The sequence below is a fragment of the Rhinoderma darwinii genome, chromosome 4 (assembly GCF_050947455.1).
Source record: "Rhinoderma darwinii isolate aRhiDar2 chromosome 4, aRhiDar2.hap1, whole genome shotgun sequence".
In the NCBI taxonomy this organism is placed as follows: Eukaryota; Metazoa; Chordata; class Amphibia; order Anura; family Rhinodermatidae; genus Rhinoderma; species Rhinoderma darwinii.
This window is the reverse complement of record NC_134690.1, coordinates 200,997,402-201,022,944: the sequence shown is the minus strand read 5'-3', so window position 1 is coordinate 201,022,944 and position 25,543 is coordinate 200,997,402. Positions and strand designations below refer to the sequence as shown.

The 25,543-nt window shown below is 42.1% G+C and overlaps 1 protein-coding gene across 4 annotated transcripts in view; it reads right to left on the bottom strand.

Moving 5' to 3' along the window:
* Window positions 1-25,543, bottom strand: part of TTK (TTK protein kinase) — an 83,041-nt gene that overhangs the window by 37,993 nt on the left and 19,505 nt on the right. For all 4 annotated transcript variants that reach the window (XM_075862060.1, XM_075862062.1, XM_075862063.1 and 1 more), the window contains exons 3-9: window positions 18,579-18,801; window positions 16,079-16,185; window positions 8,603-8,746; window positions 7,880-7,994; window positions 7,715-7,781; window positions 7,533-7,627; window positions 3,366-3,450 (exon numbers count right to left, since the gene is read on the bottom strand). In XM_075862060.1, the coding sequence (XP_075718175.1) occupies window positions 3,366-3,450; window positions 7,533-7,627; window positions 7,715-7,781; window positions 7,880-7,994; window positions 8,603-8,746; window positions 16,079-16,185; window positions 18,579-18,801 (836 nt within the window). The remainder of the gene's footprint in view (window positions 1-3,365; window positions 3,451-7,532; window positions 7,628-7,714; window positions 7,782-7,879; window positions 7,995-8,602; window positions 8,747-16,078; window positions 16,186-18,578; window positions 18,802-25,543) is intronic.

Below are 25,543 nucleotides of genomic sequence, written 5' to 3'. Positions count from 1 at the left end.
ATAAATGCGTTGTATTTGTAGTTTCTAAAATGGGGTGACTTCTCAGGGGTTTCTTTAATTACTTCACATCAGAGCCCTGCAATTGTGAACCAATACCTTGTAAAATGCCAAATTAGGCCTCAATTTCGCATGGTACTCTTTCACTCCTGAGCCTGGTCGAATGTCCAGGAAAAAGATTAGGACCAAACGTAGGGTGTTTCTAAAACCGAGAAACACACAAGCTGGGCACCACATATTGGCATATTTATGGGGAAAAAAAAAATCCGATTTTCACTCTGCAACATAGAGTGCACACCAATTTCTACCAATCACCTGTGGGGTTAATATGCTCACTACACTCCTAGGTGAATACCTTGAGGGGTGTAGTTTGCAAAATGGTGTCACTTGGTCCCACAGGGACTTTGCAAACGCAACCAGAAACCAATCCAGCAAAATCTGTACTCCATGAGCAAATGGCACTCTTTCCCTTCTGAGCCCTACTCTGTGCCCAAGCAGCCGTTTATGACCACATATAGGTTATTGCTGTACTCGGGAAAAATTGCTTTACCAATGTTGGGGTTCTTTTTTTCCTTTATTTGTTGAGAAAATTAGAAATTTTAAGCTAAGACTACGTCTTATTGAAGAAAAAGGAATTTTTTTCTTTTCACTGCCCAATTCTAATAAATCTATGAAACACCTGTGGGCTCAAAATGCTCACTACACCCCAAGATGAATTCTTCAAGGGGTGTAGTTTCATGAATGGAGTCACTTTTGGGGAGTTTTCACTGTACTGGTTCCTTAGGGGCTTTGCAAAAGCGACATGGTGTCAAGAAACCAATCCAGCAAAATCTGTGCTCCAAAAGCCAAATGGCGTTCCTTCCCTTCTGATACTTGCCATGTGCCCAAACAGCAGGTTTATGACAACATATGGGGTATTTCCGTACTCCAGAGAAGTTGCTTTACAAATGTTGGGGTTCTTTTATTCCTTTATTTGTTGAGAAAATGAAAGATTGAACTAAAGCTACGTCTTATTGAAGAAAAAGTTTTTTTTTTAATTTTCACTACCCGATTCTAATAAAATCTATGAAACCACTGTGGGTTCAAAATGCTCACTACACCCCTAGATGGATTCTTCAAGGGGTGTGCTTTCCTAAATGGAGTCACTTTTTTGGCGTTTTCACTGTTTTGGTCCCTCAGAGGCTTTGCAAATGCGACGTGGCCTCCGCAAACCATTCCTGCTAAATTTGAGCTCCAAAAGCTCAAATGGCGCTCTTTCCCTTCTGAGCTCTACCGTGTGTCCAAACAGCCGTTTATGACCACATATGGGGTATTGTTTTACTCTGGAGAAATTGCTTTACAAATGTTGCGCTGATTTTTCTCCTTTAGTTCTTGTGGAAATGAGAAAAAATTAGCTTAACCTACATTTTATTTGAAAGAATGTAGATTTTCATTTTCACAGCCTACATCCAATCATTTCTGCAAAAAACCTGCGGGGTCAAAATGCTCACTATACCCCTAGATAATTTCCTCAAGGGGTGTAGTTTCCAAAATGGGGTCACTTTTGTGGGATTTCCACTGTTTTGGCACTGCAAGAGCCCTTCTAACCGGATATGGTGCCTAAAATATTTTCTAATAAAAAGGAGGCCCCAAAATTCTCTAGGTGCACCAGTCTATAAGCACGCTAGGGTGACATGCGGGATATTTCTAAAAACTGCAGAATCTGGGCAATAGATATTGAGTTGCATTCCTCTGGTAAAAGCTTCTGTGTTACAAGAAAAAAATAGATTAAATATGAATTTCTGCAAAAAAACATGAAATTTGTAAATTTTATCTCTACTTTGCTTTAATTTCTGTGAAACGTCTAAAGGGTTAAGAAACTTTCTAAATGCGGTTTTTAATTCTTTGAGGGGTGAAGTTTTTAAAATGGGATGACTTATCGGGGGTTTCTAATATAGAAGGCCCCAAAAGTCACTTCACAACTGAACTAGCCCCTTCAAAAATAGCCTTTTGAAATTTTCTTGAAAATGTGAGAAATTGCTGCTAAAGTTGTAAGCCTTGTAACGTCCTAGAAAAAAAAAAAAGGATGTTCAAAAAACGATGCCAATCTAAAGTAGACATATGGGGATGTTAATTATCAACAATTTTGTGTGGTATTACTATCTGTCTTACAAGCAGATACATTTAAAATTTAGAAAAATGCAAATTTTTGCAATTTCTCTAAATTTTGGGGTTTTTCACAATTAAATATTGAATGTATCGAGCAAATTTTGCCAGTAACATATAGTCCAATGTGTCACGAGAAAACAATCTCAGAACCACTTGGATACATAAAAGCATAATATTGATAATATTTTTTATTATTTTCATTTTTATTGTTTTTATTATATGACATACTTTTACTGTTTTTGTGTGTTTTTCCGGTCCTGTGTATTTTGAACTTTGAACTGTGACGTCACTTAAACATCTTGACCCCGTTCACATTGGCGGGTTTTTCAACATCAACATGGCTATTTAAACAGTGACTTTTTGTTTGTTCATCCATGACCTGATGAAGATGCCAGTACGGCATTGAAACGCGTAGTCATACTATTAATAAATTCCATTTATTCTTATACTTTTCCGTACATCATTACTAACGATCTGAACCTTCCAAGCATTTTGGTTCCATTGAAGTGCAGCAGCGCCCGCGGTGACTCCTTTTTCTGCTACACCAGCATAACCTTCGCGGTCGTTCTTTTGAATCACCGGTCCCGAGTCCTGGCAGCAGCTGTACCTTTATCCTTTATTGCCTTCTACCATCCGTTACCAGGTGAGTACCACTCTTCTTGTACACCACTCCATACCTGGGTAACCTGCACTATGTGGCGCCGTGTTTTCTGCTTTTTCTCATCTTCCTAGCCAGGGAGTGTGAATAGACATCGATTCCTGGCTGGAGGCGAAGTCTATTAACTCTCCACGCATTTCGGTAAAGTGAATGTGTGAGTGGCAGCACAGCGTGATCTCACAAGATCATGCTGTGCTGTCATTCACAGCGAGATCAGGCTGTGTGCGCAGTGAAAGAAGCTGGGCTGGAACGATGAGAAGTGTATGACGTTGATTGGACAGCATCATACACTTCTCTTTACAACGCCCAGTTGTCTATTAAGAAACTAATTAGCATAAATATAAAATTGTTCATAACTTGCTCAAAATTTAAAATAAAAACCACTGCTGTTATCTACATTACAGCGCCGATCAGATTATGTAGGAGATAGGGCACTTATAATCTGGTGACAGAGCCTATTTAAGTAGGTTGTATGCTAGAATTGCTTACTTAGCATATATTAAAATCGACAATGTGAATTAAACTTTTTAAGCCCGTAAAGCAAATACAATGAGCGTCTAACCTTATTCCCAGAAAGATGATCACCTCCAACATACTTAGGTTTTGACAAGGAAGGCTGAACTGGCACACGCATTGCAATTGGTTGTCTTGAAAGAAGTGGGGGGAAAAAAAATGATATTAAAAGATGTCATTTTAACAGAACTAAAAAGAAACACTGTTGTGTATGAACATTAGGTATTTTACAGTGTTTTGCAGACACACAATGGCCTGGTTTACATTATTTTGTCGGGATTTCATTACATGCTGTGCTATTCTAGTCAGTAAAACTGCAGAATACGGATGAAGCTAATTCAATGGGATCAAAAAAATAAATAATTTGTTGAAGGATGACATGGCTCCTGTAAAAACGGAATAGATGACAGCGTGCACAGAGCCTTCTGCAAATTTACGTTAAACATGGTTTATGTTCTAAATATTCTTAGATTTCGTGGTTTACACTATTGGACTAAAACACTGCAAAAGTAAATTAAATTGCATTGCAATAATCTATATATGTGAAACAAAGTAACTTACGAATACTAATTCATGTTCTGTTCGTGAAAACAAGACCGCAAGGGGCTGTCACATTGCCTATTCCTTGAGTCCCGAGCAGATGATCAGCTAGCGCTTTGCTCGGGACTCCAGGCCTGCTCCCGACGTCCATATTTGGTCGAATCGGGGGTTTTCTATCGCTGGAGTTCCCAAGCAGAGCATCAGCTGATTCTCTGCTCGGAGACTCCAGCACTGCTGCCGACGTCATTGTCCATATATGAACAGTGACAGGGACGTTGGTAGAAGTGCTGTATTCCCCAGGCAGAGCATCAGCGGATGCTCTGCTCGGGAACTCCAGCGATAGGGAACCCCTGAATTGACCAAATATGGGACGTTGGGAGCAGTGCTGGAGTCCCGAGCAAAGCGATAGCTGATGCTCTGGACTCAAGCAATAGGCAATGTGACAGCCCCTTGCGACATGTTCACGAACAGCACATGACGCAAGGGATCAGTCACGTGGGGCCATGTCGTAGCATCATCATTATTCGAAAAGTTCCAGAACTTCCAGGAACAATTCACGAGGTTTGAACTGCACCATTTAGTACAGAATTTTAAATTAAAAGTATATTAGGAAGTTACTTCATTTCACATAAATAGATAATTGCAATGCAATTTTTGGTCCCTGGATAAACCCTTTAATCCCGCTTTATAACGACTTAAACTTTTCTGGAACGGACCCCATGATTTGTAAAGAACATCAAAATACCCACTACAATTTGAGGGCCACACACTGATAAGAGTGCTATATTCAGCTCATTGGGAGACTGGGACATACCAGATTCCATCTCAATGCAATTCTCCTTCTTAAAGGGGTATTCCAGATTCAGAAAATAAATATTATTCTTCGAATAATGAAGTTAGTTTTCTAAATCAACTGTCTGTATCAATTCCTCATAATTTTCAAGATCTCTGCTTGCGGTCACTCCATAGGAACTTTCATTGTTCACTTGCAGGGGGTAAAAATCTATCCATGGACATATGCTAGGCACACAGGTGCTCGGCTCGTTGCAATACACACCTAAACTGTCCTGTACCGGCGTATCCATCAAATGATCAGGACAAAAAAAATTTATCCACTGGAATTAAACAATGAATTGGCAGCAAACAGATATTGAAAACCTTGAACTGATACGGAAAAATTCAACCGTTACCAGTTTTGCTTGAGCCCTTGACAGCACCCCTAGAGAGACACTGGACAGGAAACTTCGATTTTGCAAAAAGGAGGAACCCCCACATCCTCGCAGTACTTTATGAAGATGCCAGGACATTTATATAGGTATACATACATAAGAACCAGAAGGAAAATAGATTTTATATTCTAGATGTAAGGAGGTGTCTTAAGAATGAGATTTTGTCCTAAATAGGTTTAAGGGGGGTGGGGGGGGGGAAATCGATCAGACACTTGGGGAAGAGAGCATTATTTTCTGACCTTCCTGTTTGGTATTGTAGCAAATAGATCTATTATTGGACAGCCCCTAAGATGAGAAATTCAGAAAAAAACACCTGCTGATTCATAGACCACTTAGGCCCCATGCACACGTACGTAAAAAAAGCCCGTAATTACGGCACGTTTTTACGGGCCCATGGACTTCTATTGGCCACGGGTACCTCCCCGTATGCTTACGGGAAGGTGCCCGTGCCGTTGAAAAATATAGAACATGTCCTATTTCAGGCCGTAATTACGGAACGGGCAGGCCCATAGAAGTCTATTGGGCTCCCGTAATTACGGGTGACTACGTATGTGCACCCGTAATTACGGGAGCGTTGCTAGGCAACGTCAGTAAATAGTCACTGTTCAGGGTGCTGAAAGAGTTAAACGATCGGTAGTAACTCAGTACCCTGGACAGTGACTACCGATCCCAATATAGATCACCCTATAAAAAAAAAATAATTACTGGTGCAATACGGGTCAAATACATGTAACCAAGGACCCGTGTTTACGCCAGTATTTACAGGAGGGAAAAAATATACGTTCGTGTGCACGAGGCCTTACCCGGTTTTAGATAGTTGCATCTTCGTGTAATCCATACTCGCCCTTACCACCTTAACTAAGAGCTCAATGTCCTCGGCCTGAAAAATGAGGCTTTATCTGAGATCTCGTACACAATGGAGGAGTCACCTTCAAACTAAAATTCAATAACGGAGGCAGAACCATTATCACTTGTGGAATAGAGGCCCCCGCAAAAATTAAAAAAATATTGCTCAATTTATATTTAATTTGTTTTCTCCAATACCGTTATATTATTCACATAAGGCTATGAATCAATTATGTTGCATTAGCTATTGTTGCAGCCAGAGAAAGGCCTGCGCAGCAGATCAGCGTATGGATTCTCCGGTTAACCCCTTCCCACCATAAGCAACTTTCAGATTTTAATTTTCGTTTTTTCCTCCCCACCTTCCAAAAGCCATAACTTTTTAATTCTTTCGTCTATATAGTCCTATGAGGGCTTGATTTTTGAGGGACGAGTTGTAGTTTTTCGTAGCACCATTTATTGTGCCATACAATGTGCTGGGAAATGGGGGAAAAATTATTTGTGTATTAGAAAACGAAAAAAACACAGCGATTCCTCCATTGTTTTTTGCGCTTCATTTTTACAGAATTCACTGTGCAATTAAAACATGTTAACTTTATTCTGCGGGTCAATACGATTATGGCGATACCAAATATATATAGTTTTGTCTATATTTTACTACTTTTGCCAGGAAAAAACTAAGTGTAAAAAATAAAAAGTATTCGGTTTCGCCAAATTCTGAGAGCCATAACTTTATTTTTCCGTCGATTAACTGGTATGAGGGCTTATTTTTTGCGAGATAAGCTGTAGTTTTTAATGCACCGTTTGAGTACAAGAGAGGTTTTGAGCACTTTTTGTTACATTTTTTGTGGGAGATTAGGTGAACAAAAAATAGAGATTCTGGCGCTTACATTTTTTTTTACCGCGTGTACCGTGCGGGTTAAATTATGATATATTGTAATAGTTCAGACTTTTACAGATGCGGCGATACCAATTATGTTTATTTATTTACAATGCTCTAGGGGGGAAATGGGAAAAGGTTTTTTTTTTACTTTTAATTTTCCTTTTTACATTAAAAAAAAACCCCAGGGGACTTCAACCAGCGATCATTGGCTCGCTTGCACTATATACTGCAATACTAAGGAATTGCAGTATATCGTCTTTCTGACAGGCTTCTATTAAACCCTGCCAGAGGCAGGGCTTAACAGGAGCAAAGATGGCGGACCTGGGGGCCTTCATTAGGCCCCCAGGCTGCCATAGCCACCCCTTGATTGCATTGTGGGGGGGTGATGAGCTGCTAGAGGGGGTCACCCCCCTCTTTCTAACGATTTAAATGCCGCGGTCACTATTGACTGCTGAATTTAACAGGTTAAACGAGCGGGAATGCGCTAGAGTGTGATCCCGCTCGTTACTGTGAAGTATCGGCTGTAACATACAGCCGACACCCGCATCGTATGGAGCGGGTTTACTCCGTGAGCCCGTTCCATACTTCCCCTATCTGGCTACGACTTCACCATACGTTGAATGTCAGGAAGGGGTTAAAACTGCTTCACATCCAAGCCTTACCAACAACCGGGGCAACCTCACAGTAAATGGGAGAAGTGATAAAGAAAACAATATCATACCTTTTAACACTTGCGCTGGAAAAGGTATCAATAATGCTGGCACCAGCTTCTGGAGAAGTTAAGGACCCTACAGGAACTCTCCCAAACTGACATGTCTAGCGGGCATTAAGATAAAGCATGATTAGTGTACAATCACAAATTAGCAGTGGCATTAAATAGGGCATGCTACAAGATAACATTACCCTGTTAGGCACATTCACTAGAGGCTTCCTTGGAATTTCATCTTCCTCAGGTGAGCTAAATTTTTGTCTGCAAAAGTAAAAAAAAGAAAAAAAAAAAGGCTCGGTTTAGGTCTGGGAAAAATTTACTTAAATAAAATTTTAGGAGACAAGTCAGAAGTTTGATACCCGAATGAAAAAATCATGTTGGTAGAGAGCTCCTCGGAGCTGTCATTGCGGATCCTCTGGGGCCCTCCAAGCACAGAGCTCTGCACATCTTCTCCATGTGTGTGGCTCGAAGACACTGCAAGAAAACCAAAATCAATTAAACATATGACATTACCAAACGCAATCTAAAGATTAAGACCCTGTTCACATGGAGTTTGTCACAAATTTTGACGCAGAAATAAACGCCAAAAAACATCCGGAATTGCCCCTTTCCATTGATTTCAATAGAGGGCAGAAGCTTTTTTTTGTTTTTTTAAATCAATGGGAGGCAACAAAAACCTGCGGCGCTAGTTTCCGAGCGTTTTTCGCCCGCACTCCTCGCAATAGCTTCATGGCCGCGGATAAAAAACGCAGCGCAAAACAGCAGCAAAAAAAGCGCAGGCAGGTCAAAATCTGCCTCAAAATCCCTGAAGGAATTCAGAGGCAGATTTTTTTCTGCCTGCAAAAAACTCACTGTGAACAGGGCCTTAAAGGGAACCTATCTGCAGTCTCAAAACTGCTGACAGTGGTAAAGGGAAGGGCATTTTAAACATCCTTTTTTTTTTCCTCGGTCCGAGAAATAGATGTTTGATTCCCCCGGTGCGGCGGTAGGTTTAGAAATCCCTCCCCTTTATCACAGTCATCAGGTTTGAGACTAAAACTGCGGACAGGTTCCTTTAACACATTCATATCGCAGTTACTTACAAGACAAGTTTTCTTTATCTTCTTCAGAGATCAGCCGAGGTCTCTTCAACTGCAAGTTGCTCATAGCCAATTCGATCATTTCAGCTGGGACTGCTCTGCTCTCCCTTCCTCGCTGGAGAACCTGCTTGCTCTTTTTAAAGTTTCCTGGCAAAACGATGGCCATAACATTAGGTTTAGAATTGTGCTTAAAAAAACTTCTACTTTCGAACCACTTAAAATGTATTTGAGCTGCTGTATTGATGTAGTGCTCTCCTGGACTATTTCAAGGCTAGAAACTCCACACAACAGAGACATGTCAGAAGTTTCTATTAGTGAGGGTCTGGGTGCTTTGACCCCTGCCAATCACTAGAAAGAAGAGGCAGAAGTGTTTAGCTGAGTACAGTGGCTCATCGGCTACAATTAGCATGTATTGTCGCTAATTTAAACCGATGAGTGCCTACGCAAGATAGCCAATTGCTTCAGCCCCTTCGATCGATTGGTTGGGATATCAGCACCCGTACCATTAACAAAAGGTATACTCTAAAATGGAAACTTCAATGGACACTCACTTATGCTAATCTAATAGTATACCTGATATATTGTAATTGACTTACTGACAGAACTTGCATGGTTAAAACAACTAAATTTAGTGTCTCAGAAAATTAGATTATTATATAAGCCCAATTTCAAAAATGATTTTTAATACCGAACTGTTGGCCTACAGAAAAGTATGTACAGTATATGCCCTCAATACTTGGTCGGGGCTCCTTTTGCATGAATTACTGCATCAATGCGGCGTGGCATGGGGGCGGTCAGCCTGTGGCACTGCTGAGGTGTTATGGAAGCCCAGGTTGCTTTGATAGTGGCCTTCAGCTCGTCTGCATTGTTGGGTCTGGTGTCTCATCTTCCTCTTGACAATACCTCAGATTCTCTGTGGGGTTTAGGTCAGGCGAGTTTGCTGGCCAATCAAGCACAGTGATATTGTGGTTATTAAACCAGGTATTGGTACATTTGGCAGTGTGGGCAGGTGCCAAGTCCTGCTGGAAAATGATATCAGCATCTCGATAAAGCTTGTCAGCAGAGGGAAGCATGAAGAGCTCTAAAATTTCCTGGTAGACGCCTGCAATACTTTTTGCCCACATTGCCAAAAGTACCAATACCTGGTTTAATAACCTATGGTTTCCGTTTGGATTCCCCTGACTAAAAGCTCAGACGGAACCCATGATTAGAGCCCTGACGCAGATGTGAACGAAGACTTGGAGATTCACCAAGTCTTCACAAAGATAATACCAACAATGTATCCAACAAAATAACTAAGCAAACCAATAAAATATAATTATGCATATAAGTACACAAACACACCTTTTTGGTTTTTTTCTTTTAAGTTTAGATGGAGCCCTTTATTCAGATTAATAAAAACAGGATTATTGTACAAACCGTAAAAACAGCCCAGGAGGCACCAACAGAACTAATAGAAAGGAAAGTAACCCCGATGGAGAGGAACTTTACCCTTGAACCAATAGGTTTATGAAATCAGAGACCAGATCCAACAAGCAATGGGTGGCCTTGGACGGTGCCATTTCCTTATTTAGCCTCTCCGAAATGACAAAAAGCAAATCGGAGCTTCTAAAAGGACTCTGTTGTGGCCAGATAGATGTCAAGGCGATGCAAAGTCTGTTCCATCGGAGATGGAGAGGGGTAAAAGGAAGGGAGAACAACCTAGTCATTGATATGGAAGGCAGAGATGGGAAAGGCCGGAAAACTACCTTACTACTATGGATGACTAAAAAGGGAGACTTGCAGGACAGGGCAGCCATTCCCAAAACCAGACTAATGGAAGTGACTGCCACCAGGAAAGCAACCTTACAGGAAAAGAGACACTAAACCAAAACATCCCTCAAAAGGTTAAAAAGGAGCAGCCTGAAGAGACCCCGAAACCAAATTAAGATTCCAAGGCTCAGTGGGATGCTTGAATGAAGGAACCAAATGAGCCACTCCCGCAGGAAAGTCTTCACTTGAGAGCAAAAGGTCAAAACCTGCTGAAAAAGTATGGACAGAGCAGAAATCTAACTCTTAAGGGAAGGCAATCCAAGTCACAGATCAAGGCCTAAGACCTTGTTCACACAAACGTGTTAAACATCCGTGTGATGGCCGTTGAGGCAACAGCCGTCAAACGGACAGATATAATTCAATGTGACCGCTCACACGGCCGTCGTTTGAACAGACCGTGTGAAGGGTCCGTGAGAAGATAGGACATTTACTATTTTTTAACGCTTCAAGCATCCCTCCATAGACTCTAGTCTATGGAGGATGCATGATATTACATCCCACAGAGCACGGATGCACCTCGGACGTGAAAAACAGCAGTTTTTTCACGTTCGAGATGCACAACGCTCGTGTGAATCCGGCCTAACTGTAGAAAGAACAAAATCCTAGATGTGGTACAAACACTGTTCACAAAAGGAAGAATAAGCCTTTCAAGTACGGTGATAGACCTTAGCTGAGTGAGGTTTCCTAGTCTTCAGCATGGTCTGGATGACTGGCTCAGCATGACTAAGGGCTCTCAGAACCTAGTCTTCAACAACCACGCTTTTAAAAGTATGTGATTTAAAGTAGGGTGGCATTGCGGACATTGGGGGAGGAGGTCAGGTGGAGTTGGAAGACGCCAAGGTGCGTCTACGAGCAGGTCGACTAGTTCGGCGTTCTCTGCCCAACAAGGCCAGTATGGTGCCACCGGGATCCTGCAAAGAGTGGAAGGGAAGAGATCTATCTCTCATGAGAGAGCGAGAGCTATATGAGAGCGAGAGCTATATGAGAGCGAGAGCTATATGAGAGCGAGAGCTATATGAGAGCGAGAGCTATATGAGAGCGAGAGCTATATGAGAGCGAGAGAGCGAGAGCTATATGAGAGCGAGAGAGCGAGAGCTATATGAGAGAGAGCGAGAGCTATATGAGAGCGAGCGAGAGCTATATGAGAGAGAGCGAGAGCTATATGAGAGAGAGCGAGAGCTATATGAGAGAGAGCGAGAGCTATATGAGAGAGAGCGAGAGCTATATGAGAGAGAGCGAGAGCTATATGAGAGAGAGCGAGAGCTATATGAGAGAGAGCGAGAGCTATATGAGAGAGAGCGAGAGCTATATGAGAGAGAGCGAGAGCTATATGAGAGAGAGCGAGAGCTATATGAGAGAGAGCGAGAGCTATATGAGAGAGAGCGAGAGCTATATGAGAGAGAGCGAGAGCTATATGAGAGAGAGCTATATGAGAGAGAGCTATATGAGAGAGAGCGAGAGCTATATGAGAGAGAGCTATATGAGAGAGAGCGAGAGCTATATGAGAGAGAGCGAGAGCGAGCTATATGAGAGAGAGCGAGAGCGAGCTATATGAGAGAGAGCGAGAGCGAGCTATATGAGAGAGAGCGAGAGCGAGCTATATGAGAGAGAGCGAGAGCGAGCTATATGAGAGAGAGCAAGAGCGAGCTATATGAGAGAGAGCGAGAGCTATATGAGAGAGAGCTATATGAGAGAGAGCGAGAGCTATATGAGAGAGAGCGAGAGCTATATGAGAGAGCGAGAGCGAGCTATATGAGAGAGAGCGAGAGCTATATGAGAGAGAGAGAGCGACAGAGCGAGAGAGAGAGCGAGAGAGAGAGATCGACAGAGAGAGAGAGAGAGAGAGAGAGAGAGAGAGAGAGAGAGAGAGCGAGAGAGAGAGATCGACAGAGAGAGAGAGAGCGAGAGAGAGAGATCGACAGAGAGAGAGAGAGAGAGAGAGAGAGAGAGAGAGAGAGAGAGAGAGATCGACAGAGAGAGAGAGAGCGAGAGAGAGAGATCGACAGAGAGAGAGAGAGAGAGAGAGAGAGAGAGAGAGAGAGAGAGAGAGAGAGAGAGAGAGAGAGAGAGAGAGAGAGAGAGAGAGAGAGAGAGAGAGAGAGAGAGAGAGAGAGAGAGATAGAGAGAGAGAGAGAGAGAGAGAGAGATAGAGAGAGAGAGAGAGAGAGAGAGAGAGAGAGATCGACAGAGAGAGAGAGAGAGAGAGAGAGAGAGAGAGAGATCGACAGAGAGAGAGAGAGAGAGAGAGAGAGATAGAGATCGACAGAGAGAGATCGAGATCGACAGAGAGAGAGATAGAGATCGACAGAGAGAGATCGAGATCGATATAGAGATCGATATAGAGATCGATCTAGAGAGAGAGAGAGATCGATCGAGATCGATCTATATCTAACCGAGATGGTGTTATTGAGATGCAAAGAGATCCACGTCTGGTGTGCACCACTTCTGACAGAGGTGATTGAATACTTCTGGGTGAAGAGACCACTTTTCCAACATAGGAAGTCTGCAGCCCAGTTGTCCACTCCTGGTATGTGGACTGTTGACAGTGCTGGTACATGGCACTTCGCCCATAGAAAAAGCCTACAGGACTCGCACAGAGCCGCTCGACTCCTGATGCCACCATGGTGGTTTAGATAGATAACTGCCATGAAGTTGTCTATCTGGATACTGAGTGACCCTGGAGGAGATTCCAAACGGAAAAGGACAGGAAGATAGCCCTCCATTCCAGAAGGCTGATCTGCAAGGATGACTCCTGTCAATGTCAACCAAGCACCGTGTAGAGGCCAAAGAATGCACCCCATTCGGACAGACTGGCATCCATTGTGATTACAAGCTACTGAATGGGAAGAAAGACTGCCCCAGCACAATAGTAGACGTGGACTCCCACCAGCACAACTCTTGATAAATGAGAGAACAGGGGAATAAACTTGTCCAGAAACATCTAAGACTTGTCTCATCGATAAAGGATCGCCCCCTGGAGAGAAATTGCGCATATGAAAATACATTGAAGGTCAAAACCTTCCTGCCCAGCACCCACATGCAGAAGCAGATAGAAAAGGGGGTGTTTGGGCGAAGGAGATTCACTTCTGCCCGAAGGTCTTCGTCTAGTTCTCCAGGAGATAATAACAATAATCTTTATATAGCGCCAACATATTACGCAGCACTTTACAATTTAGAGGGAACATAAACAGACAATAGCAGACATTACATAGTGACAAAGCCAAGTTACAATTCAGACAGGAGGACTGAGGACCCTGCTCGCACGAGTTTACAATCTATGAATGGACACTTGCAGACCTGGCGTAGAAGGCTATTCCCAAATACTTTATGTTTGAGATCTAATTAGCGAGGATTTGTTCATGATCCAGCCGAACCTTTTCAACGTTTTCAGACTGTCCTGTTTGGAGGAAGCCTCCACCAAGGTGGTCCAGGTAAAAGGATGATTGCGACTCCCCTGGCACAGAAGCGCCATGAGAGATGCCATGACCTTGGTGAAGACCCAATGAGTCGTGGAGAGCACAAAGGGGAGGGAGACAAACTGGAAATGTTGACAACCTATCACGAAACGAAGTAAGTGCTGGTGTGTTCCTGTGATAGGAATGTGGAGGTATGCATTGCGAAAATTAAGAGGAGAGAAACTCTCCTTGTTCCAGTCATCCCACCACCGACCTCAGGTATTCCATACGAAACCTCTGAACGCGAATAAAGTGGTTCAACTTCTTCAGATCCAGGATTGGACGAACTGATTCGTAGTTTTTTGGTACTGTAAAAGATATTGGAGTTGAACCACTGAAACAACCTTCTATAGGAGCAGTGAACTTTCACCGCCAGTAGCCTCAGAAGTAATCATGTCCAGACATTTTCTAAAAAGTCTGCCGCCAACTAGGGCTTTTTCGGGAGCCTGGTCTGCCAGAAAATTCAGCCAAAAAGACGACCGAATGGCAATCAAATTAGCAGGTGCACGGACATAAAAGCGTGCTGATTGGAGGGAAGCTTGAAACAGGAACTTTGACAACCTGAGAAGCAAGGTCGGCCATATCTTGCTGCGTCATACCCTCCAAGATATCACGGTTTACTCCAAACCGAGCAAGTCTTACTTAGCCAGGAAAATGTAAAGGCTGGGCACAGAGCAGAACCTGCGGCCACTAATGGAGACTGGGTCTGGGAGTACAACTTCTTGTCAAGAGGGTCACTGAGTGATGCCGCATTTTACAGTGTAATGGTGGTTGTCCTAGACCAATGTGTCCTAGGCTGATCCACATGAAAACCAGACCATTTAGAGATCAAGCACTTCTGAAAATGAAGCATAGAATTAATAGGTTATGAAACAAACATACGCCAGTCAGGATGCTTCCATTTCTCGCATAAAATCTCCTCAAACGCGCTATGAATTTGGAAAGCACAGCCTTTGGCGTTGTCATGGTGCCTGAGAAGGGGCGATGGGATCTTCTTTTACATGAAAAAACAGACAGCTCGTATCAATGCCTGCATGGCAGCTGTCAGTTGTAAGTCATGCTCAGATCCTGAATGCAAATTAGAGGATTTATTGTTGGAAGGTGACGGACACTGGTTGGGAATAACATCACCATTGATGTCCCTAGTACTCCTGCGCCTCTTAGGAGATCTACAGCGAGAGGAAGGAAGAGCTTTGAGTTCAGCTATTTGGGGGGAGGCAAGCGTTACAAAGACTCAATCGTGGATTAGGAGAGTCTGGAAACGTTACCCAAGGTCTGAACAAAAGACCTGGCCCATTCAGACGGTGTCATCCTGGGGGACCCGGAGTAGAAAACAATGTGGCCAGACTAGGGAAGGCTGGCCACATGTAAACTTTTAAATTACATCAGCCACAATTATAGTGACTGCTATCTGCCTAGTGGAATCCTACCGAGGTGAAGTCATGTCACAAGGGATATGGAAAAAAAGTGGACAGCCAACAGTGTCAGAGGGAAAGTGTCCCTGGGAAGCTGCATCCAATAAAAAAAAAAAAAAAAAGTGACCCCCCCTAAGGAAACAAATAATTAGCGCTAATCCTGGCCCCTACCAGACCCCTGGTGCGGTGTCTACCAGCAGCAGACTGTAGACAAAGATGGCTGTATAAAATGATGCAGCAGGGAAGATTGAAGCATTGAAAATGGGGCCAGCGCCTAGAGTCTGGCTGAGGGAGCGACGCAGTAGGCAGAGGAACCGCCCCTTCAGAAGCCCGCACTGAAGAAAAAGAAAACACCGCCTACAAGAGAAACTCCCTCCCGGAGTCCAATGCCATGGTGCCAGTCAGCTGATATAGCAGCCGAGATTATGAGAAGTTTAGGTGGTAACGTGTGAGCGGCCGAGATTGACGAAAAGAGCAGCCAGGGCGCAAATCTGCAGTCGTTCCATTACCGCTGAGTTTTAAATGGGAGTCAACTGTATAGGCATGCGTCTGTGGCAGACATACGGCTGAACTTTCAAAATAAGCACGTCGAACATTTATCAATTTTGTTACAACTTTTATATTGAAAACAGGCATGGACCATCTAGTTCTCTAGCTGCTTACTCAGTTTTACAGGTTGTCCTATGGGCCATAAAGCAACAAAATCCTTAAAAAAAAAATAGAATTAGACCTGTTTCCATTAAACCAAAATATGCATGTGCACACTGAGCTAAACAAGACAGAAACAAAGAAGTTACCTTCAGACCACTCAAACTGGGCAAAAGCAATATGCACAAAAGCCCATTTTCTGCAGTTTAATCTTGCAAGCTGGAACTGGTCACGTGCGTCATCTGTGTCCAGTATGCTAAAAAGTACATAAAAAATAGAATGACGATTAAGAGGTGTAACAATCAGCACAAACTGGTGCGAAGGAAAGTGGAGTAGTTACCCATTGCGACCATTCAGGTTGCTGCTTTTATTTTCCTCTGAAACATGAGGTTAAATCTGATTGGATACTATCGGCAACTACTCCACTTTTCTCTTGAACTATATATATCTCCCTCTATACGTAGAAAACAGTCACTGACAAATCTTCAACATGTTGCACTTAAGACTAATGCATTATTGGCTGTATTTAAAAGCTATGTACACCTTTGAAATATTTTTATGTAAAAAAAAACAAAAAAAACTATTTCAAAAGGTGTACACAGCCTTTAAGTGGTGACACCTTGGCCATATCATGACTATGTGAAGCTGCTAGAGTCGGACGTAGTTTCACACCAGGATACAGCCACATAGCCAAGGTCCACCAATCACCCTATCTGCATAGGGGGCACTAGGAAAAATAAACAACTGCTACAAACCATGTGCAGCTTTAGAATATATTGTATAAAATAGGATTTTCTTTTCTAAATTCTATTGACGACAATATACGAATATCTGGCCTGTGGACCACTTTCACAGGAATAAAAGCAAAGTAGCGGTGAAATGTACAAATTTCATTTTTTTTTTCAAAAATTCATATTTAATCCTTTTTTTTCTGTAACAGAGGGTTATCAGAGAAACGCAACTCAATATTTATTGCCCAGATTCTGCAGTTTTAGAAATATCCCACATGTGGCCCTAGTGTGCTTATGTACTGAAACACAGACCTCCGAAGAAAAGGAACTCAGAGGATTTTGGGGCCTTCTTATTATTAGAATATATTTTAGGCACCATGTCAGGTTTGAAGAGGTCTTGTGGGGCCAAAACAGTGAAAACACTCCCAAAAAGACACCATTTGGAAAACTACACCCCTCAAGGACTTCATCAAGGGGTGTAGTGGGCATTTTGACCACAGGTTTTTTTGCTGAATTTAGTGGAAAAGGCTGTGAAAAAGAAAATCTGATTTTTTTTTCACAAGGCACAAAAGACAAATAAGCACCCCAACATTTGAAAAACTATTTCTCCAGATTACGGCAATACCCCATATGTGGTAATAAACTGCTGGTTAGACACATGGCAGGGCTCAGAAGGGAAGCAGCGCCATTTGGCTTCTGGGGCTCAAGTTTTGCTGCAATGTTTTTCGGGTGCCATGACGCATTTGCAAAGCCCCTGTGGGACCAAAACAGTGTAAAACCCCCAAAAGTGATTTGTGAAACTACACCCCTCAAGGAATTTATCCAGGGGTATAGTGAGCATTTTGACCACACAGGTTTTTTGCTGACTTTAGTGGAATTAGGCCGTGAAAATGAAAATCTATGTTTTTTTGTATTAAAATGTAATTTTAGCTCAGATTTTTCCATTTTCACAATAAAGAATAGGAGAAGCACCACAAAATTTGTAAAGCAACCTCTGAGAACAGCAATACTGCATATGAGGCAATACACCCAAAGCATGTCTTAGAAGGGAAGGGGTACCATTCGGCTTTTGGAGCTCAAATTTTGCTGGAATGGTTTGCGGCGCCATGTCACAATTGCAAAGCCCCTGCGGAACCAAATGAGTGGGAACCCCCAAAAGTCACCTCATTTGGGAAACAACACCCCTGAGGGAATTTATCGAGGGGTATAGTGAGCATTTTAACCCCACAGGTTTATTGCCGAAATTTGTGGAATTAGGCCATGAAATTGAAAAGTTAATTTTTTTTTCCGATAAAACTTGGACATTTTAAATTTTTACAAGGAATAAAAGCAGAAAAAGCTCCACAACATTTGAAAAGCAATTTCTCCCAATTACAGCAATACCCCATAAGTGGTCATAAACTGCTGTTTGAACACACTGCAGGTCTCAAAAGGGAAGAAGCCACAAACAAACACCGTTGAAAATGGTGCCACTGCCAAGGGGTTCATTGCAGACTGGGCATGCCTACACTCATCTCAGAACTACTAGAGAGAAAAGAAAGACAGTATTGATGCAAGTACAAATATAGTAGTTACATTTACTCCACATCCCTGGTAAATCCTATTAACATCTATAGGAGTTACGGAAATTGCCAAGCACACAGAGCTCGGTGGTTTCTGTAACTTCCGACCACCTTTCCATTATTCTTCTTCATCTGGATGCGGTGGTCGCCTTATCAGGTGGGACCCCTGTTCTGGAGATAGGGGAGGGCCCCAAAGCGGAGAACCGCACCCTTTAGACATTTATGGCATATTCCATGGATATGCCATAGAGGTCTAATACAGTAATACCCCTATAAAAAGTCTTGCACATCAATTAGCTGCGACATATTATATAAACATAACATTAAGGTGGGGTTGTATAAGACCACAGACTTACGCTTTCAACTCTGCAAATCGAACCAATATTTTAGCATAGCTTTCACAATGGCTGTGCTTTTGTAGAGAAAGCGCTCCAACAGCCTGAGTGTAATTGTCGATCAGTTTATTTAGCAGTATCCCATCGCTCTGTGGCAAGCCTGTACTCTCCAGTCTTAAAAGGGAAATCAGCCATTCTTCAGCGGTCTTTGGTGTAAACAGATCATTAAAGACACCAGAGTGCTCTGTGAGTAAGTAAAGCAATACAGCGATAGTTATTTTATCAGGACTATGTATATTTTGGACAAAAAAAATATGCTGACATATACCATTATATAAAAATAATAATTAAAATAACAAATATTACAGTAAAAAGATATACCGTAAAGAAGTATTTTCACCTCACAATTTTTCCTGTATTTTGCTAATTTGTCATATTTGAACATTTCAGATCATTCAACTAATTTTAATATAAGATAAAGACTATACGAATAATCACAAAATGCAGCTTTTATACGATCATTCCATTTATTGAGGATAAAGATGTAATCAAAACCAATATCCCCCATGTGAAAAGTAATTGCACCCCTAAACCGAATAACTATTTGGCTACAGTGAAGGGTTTTTGAGTATGAACCGTCAGTTTAAGGTCTTGCCACAGCATCTCAGTGGGATTCAAGTCAGAACTTTGACTCGGCCACTCAAACATTTTGCTTCTTTTGAGCCATTGAGGGGTGGACTTGCTTGTCTGCTATAGATCATGGTCTTGCTGCACAACCCAACTGCGCTTCAGCTTTAGGTCACAAACTGACGAGCGGACATTCTCCTTCATGATTTTCTGATATAAAGCAGAATTCATGGTTCCATCAGTTATGGCAAGTTGTCCAGGTCCTGCAGAAGTAATGCACCCCAGACGAGTTTACTACCACCACCACCACCACCACGTTTGACAGTTAGTATGAAGTTTTATGGTGGTTTTACGTCAAATACTGTATAAAGAGACCCATGTCTTCCAAAAAGTTCCACCTTTGACTCATCAGTTCACAAACGAGATGCTTATTGATGGCCTCGAGGCCTGCCATCAGTGCTCTATTATGAAGTCTTGCCGGGGCAAGGCTTAAAAGGGAACCTATCAGTAGATTTGAGCCACTAAAAAGCCAGCATGCCGTTAAACAGCTGGGGCTTAGTGTTCCAAACCTGCCTACCTCAAAAATGGACGTTTAGGGGAAAAAGGTAGATTACAATTTACCGAAAGGAGTTGGGCGGCACCGGGCGCATGTGAATTGTACACATGAAGCAGGGGACAGTACATCTCGCCACACTACGCATTTGCAGTGCACGGTTATCTGCGTCATGCTCCCGATACTGCTCCCAGTCTCATATTGGAAAGTTGTCATTTACTTTACTAACTATTCCCTAAACATCCGTTTTTTTAAAGTGGGAGAATATGCATAACGCGCCATGCTGGTGGATTAGTGGCTCCAAATCTACGGACATGTTCTCTTTTATGTATTACCTTTTATCTTTGCTTTACTATAAAGTATTGCAGTGTATTGCATAAGCGAGCCAACAACCGCATGCTGAAGTCTAAAAACCCTTTACATGACATTTTTGCCTTCTGTCACAGGTATACGTTAGGAGGACTCGCAGCATATATCTCTGTTTGAAGGCTGCAAAAGTTTTCCCACCGTATAGGCATGCAGTGGGATACGTCGCCCAAATTCCCCAGGCAGAGCGCTACCTGAAGCGCTGTGCTTGGGGGAAGCTCCTGACGTCACTATTCATATGGACAGTGATGTTAGGTGTAACAATGCCAGGGTTCACGACACAGCATCGCAAGTTCTTCAGCCAGGGACTTTGACACTGGGGAAGTTCTTGACGTCACTTTCCAGACATGGACAGAAATGTCAGGAGCTTTGTGAAGCCGGAGTCCCCGGCTAAAGCGTCAGCAACGCTGTGGACATGGATATCGACCATGGAGAAGTCCATGACATCACTGTCCATATATGGACAGTGATATTTGGGGCTTCCCCGGGGCCAAAGTCCGTGGGCACTTGAATCACACGCAATCATCAATAAAGCTTGCATGTTTTATCCAATTTTTAGCGTAAAATCTGCCGACTCCTCCTTTAGCAATACCCATTACACACTAGTCATAGAAATAACAATTATACCTAGAGAATAATTTCTAATATATTCCTGAGGGATGGAAAAGATTTCAGTCAATCAAAAAATACATTTTCGTCCACTAACTGTCACCACAATTTTTTTTTTTTTAAAAAAAACGTTCCTTATTGCATTTTAACCCCTTCCCCCTGCATTCTGTGCCCTAATGACCAAGCCATTTCTTAAATTTTCTATCGTCACTTTCGAAAAGCTATAACTTTTTTATTTTAGCGTCGACATAGCTGTATAAGGTCTTGTTTTTTACGGGACAAGTTGTATTTTTAACAGCACCATTTTGGGGTACATATTTATGGACTAACTTTTATTAACTTTTGGGGAGGGGATAGACAAAAAAAAACCTGAAATGTCGCCACTTTTTTGCGTCCTACATCTACGCCGTTTACCGTGTGGTATAAATAACACAACTTTATTCAACGGGTTGTTACGATTGCAACAATACCACATTTGTATAGGTTTTGTATGTTTTACTACTTTTTTTTTTTCAAAATTATATGTTTTTTTGTCTCCATATTTGAAGAGCCATAACTTTTTATTTTTGCACCGATGCAGTTGTACGAGGGTTTTTTTTTTTTGGCGGGAAGACTTGATGTTTTTATTGGTACCATTTTGGAGTAGATGCGACTTTTTGATCACTTTTTATCATATTTCTTTTAAGTCAGGATTAACAGAAATCAACAATTTTTCCATTGTTTTTTATTACATTTTTTACGGCGTTCACCGTGCGGGTTAAATAATGTAATAGCTTTATAGTCTGGGTCGCTACGGACGCGGCGATACCAAATATGTGTAACTTTTTGCTTTATTTTTGTTATGTTAATAGTAAAGCATTTTGTAAGGGGAAAAAGTGGGTTTTTCATCACATTTTTATTTAAACTTTATTAAACTTTTTTTTACTAGTCCTACTAGGGGACTTTATTATAAAAGCGATCGGATGATCGCATATTACACTGCAATACTTCTGTATTGCGGTGTATTACTGCCTGTCCGTTTAAAACAGACAGGCATCTGCTAGGCCATGCCTCTTGCATAACAGGTCGTCTGCACAGTACGTCGGCAAACCCATTCAAATGAATGGGCAGATGTTTGCCGACGTATTTGAGACGTATTTTCAGACGTAAAACGAGGCATAATACTCCTCGTATACGTCTGAAATTTGGCCGTGTGAACATACCCTAAAGCCCACTAATGACCGCCGTGAGAAGGCGTATCGGCGGTCATTAAGGGGTTAAACAGGCTCCGTCACTAGTTAGTAATACCCTATCTCCTAGCTAATAGGTGCTGTGACACGGATAATGCTATGGAAAATGGTGTTCCAAAACGTTTAGGCTGCGTACACGTCAGCATTGTGTTTTCGTTAAGGGGTTGTGTCAGCTTCCGTTTGCATCATCATTGATCTCAATTGTGACGGATACTTTGCTAATGGTTTCCGTTTGTCACCGTTCTTTAAGGGCTTTGGTTCTTTTGAAGGAAACAAAAGCGCAGTTGACTATGGTTTTTATTTGCCTTTCTGTTGAGGGGTTCCTCTGACGGAAACCCTCAGCGTAAACACAACACGGATGCTAAAATATGATTATTTTGAAAGTTATGTGCTTTTTTCTAAATATATAAATGAGCCTTTATTCGACAACGGGGAGGTAACAGCAGCGATTATCCTAGGTGGAGCCTCCTCACAGCCTCTGACACTGTCCTATCAGCATGAAGCTGCTTCACACATTATGAGACAGTCTAGAGCAGGGGTGGGCAAACTTTTTGACTCGCGGGCCACAATGGGTTCTAAAATTTGACAGAGGGGCCGGGCCAGGAGCATTTGGAGGGAGTGTTTGGGCCGGATATACTAAAGCATTAAATGTAGTGTGTGCAAACCTCATAGCACAGTAAGAACACTACAACCCAATTTATTAACTGTCTTTCAAATGTGAAAAATAGCCCTTATCAGTTAATAAATTTGTCTCAAGGAATATGCAAGATATGGCATTTACATACTATTTCGCAGATACTGGGAGGAGGAAATGTAAATAGATTAAAATAACATACGCACTGTGATTTATCAAGAAAAAAGTTCTGTTGACTCTGTAAATTAGCTGCCAACCTCTGAGCAGTAGCCGCCCGTTCTTGTGTTGACTGCTTGCTAGCATAGTTTGCATGCTTCGTGGCAAAGTGACGGCTGATATTGTACTCTTTGAAAACCGAAGGGCTTAATGGTGACGTGAAACGAAGTGAAAATTAAAGTGAAATAAAGAGAAATACGCGCCACATTAACCCCTTAATGACCGGGCCATTTTGCACGTTAATGACCAAGGATTATTTTTTGTTTTTCCACGGTCGCATTCCAAGAGTCGTAACTCTTTTTTTATTCCGTCGACATAGCCGTATAAGGGCTTGTTTTTTTGCGGGACGAGTTGTATTTTGTAATTGTACCATTTTTAGATGCTTATAACATATTGATTAACTTTTATTAACTTTATTTTAGGAGAGAATTGAAAATAAGCAGCTATTCCAGCATTAATTTTCACGTTATAAATTTACGCCGTTTACTATGCAGCGTAAATAACATGTTACCTTTATTCTACGGGTCGGCACGATTACAGGGATACCAAATGTGTAAAGGTTTTATATGTTTTTTCTACGTTTGCACAATAAAAACCCTTTTAGAAAAAAATTACTTGTTTTTGCATCGCCGCGTTCCAAGAGGCGTAATTTTTTTATTTTTCCGTCGATGTGGCCGTACGTGGGATTGATTTTTGCGGGACAATGTGTAGTTTTCATTAGTACTATTTTGGGGTACATAGGACTTATAGATGAACTTTTATTTTATTTTTTATGGGGGGAATGGGAGAAAAGAGAGAATTTTGCCGTTGTTTTTTGCGTTTTCTTTGGACCCCGTTCATCCGGCGGTTTAATTAATGTGTTCATTTTATTGGTCAAGTTGTTACGATCGCGGGGATACCATATATGTGTATGTGTGATTTGTTTTGACCGTTTTATTAAATAAAACCACTTTTTGGGGCAAAAAAGTAGTTTTATTTGACTTTGACTGTAATTTTTTTTATTTTTTTTTTCACAAACTTTATTTAACGGTTTTACTTTTTTTTTTTTAGTCCCACCAGGGGACTTCACTATGCGATATGCCGATCGCATATATAATGCTTTGGTATACTTCGTATACCAAAGCATTATTGCCTGTCAGTGTAAAACTGACAGGCAACCTGTTAGGTCATGCCTCTGGCATCGCCTAACAGGCAGATGCTGAAGACAGACCTGGGGGTCTTTGTTAGACCCCCGGCTGTCATGGAAACCCGACGGCGACCCGCGATTTGTTTGCGGGGGCGCCGATCGGGAGACAGAGGGAGTTCCCCCCTCTGTCAAACACATTAAATGCCGCTGTCACTGTTGACAGCGGCATTTAATGGGTTAAACTGCCGGAATCGGCGCGTGCTTCGATTCCGGCAGTTGCAGCAGGAGCCAGGCTGTGTATAACAGCCGTGCTCCTGCCGCTGATCGCGTGGGTAAACTGTCAGTACCCGCGCGATCACAGGACGGATATATCCGTCCTCCTGCGCGAACTAGCAGCTGCTGAGGACGGATATATCTTGGACAAGTTCGGCGGGCCGGATTAAAAAGCCTAACGGGCCGTATGTGGCCCGCGGGCCGTAGTTTGCCCATGTCTGGTCTAGAGGGAAGGGGGATCAATTCAAACAGCCATATCCCGTGCTATGGACCACCTAGAACAGCACTTCTGGAGGCATATGAAAGAAGAGATTCTAATATTTCATAGCTTTCTAGCTGTGACACAACCGGAGGTATCACCAGTTGAATACACTGTCGGGAATGGAAGGTGTATACTATATGATCACACTGTGTTGCTGGGCAGGGAAGGGGGTGAAGCTGTATGCTTATTGGACAGAGTCATACAGAAAACATTACACCGCCCAGAGTGAAAAGAAAGAGTCACCTCCTATTTGGGTATTAGAGCCACATTAGCATATTTAGAAAAATGCTCATAACTTTGCAAATAAAAGGTTTGTTTTTTTTTAAACAAAACTAATCACACTGTAGTTATCAGCAGCAAAGCGCCTATTAGATTATTTAGGAGATAGGGAATTAATAAACTGGTGACAGAATCCCTTTAAGTTTAGGCAATTGCGATGATTAATTTGGGTTAGGCTGTGTTTACATGTTGCGTTCAATTTTTGCAGAAAATATATAGGTATGGGGGTTTAGTATTATTGAGTATATAGTAGTAGGGTTTATTGTGTTATTTAGGTTTTATTTCTAAATGTCAAAAAAAGCGTGACAATTGTCTTGGCTACGAGAGGTGCAAAATGTCCAAAAACCCCTGGCAGTGAAAGGGTTAAAACTCGTACCACAAAAAAACAAGCCCTTAAATGGCTGTCAATGGAAAAATTCTAAATTAAAACAAAAATTATCTGTCACTAAGATTAAAACTAGTTTGATGATCTGAAACATTTACCTTATTTTTCAGACTATAAGACGCAGTTTTTAGCGAATAAATCTTGCTAAAAAGTCCCTGCGTCTTATAGTCGGCCGTCAAGGGACCCAGCAACGCCGGGCCGCCTGACCAGTCCTTACTTAACCCGTTCCCGACCCGTGATGTGTCGGCACATCATGGAGCAGATGATGTATGGAGCGGGCTCACACGCTGAGCCCGCTCCATACACTGCAGATGTCAGCTTCTGGCACGCTGCTCTAACGGCCAGGAACAGCGATGGCGCTGTTCCTGGCCGTTTACTTAAATGCTATTGACCGCAAAAGCCACTTACCTGCTCCGTGAGGCAGCAT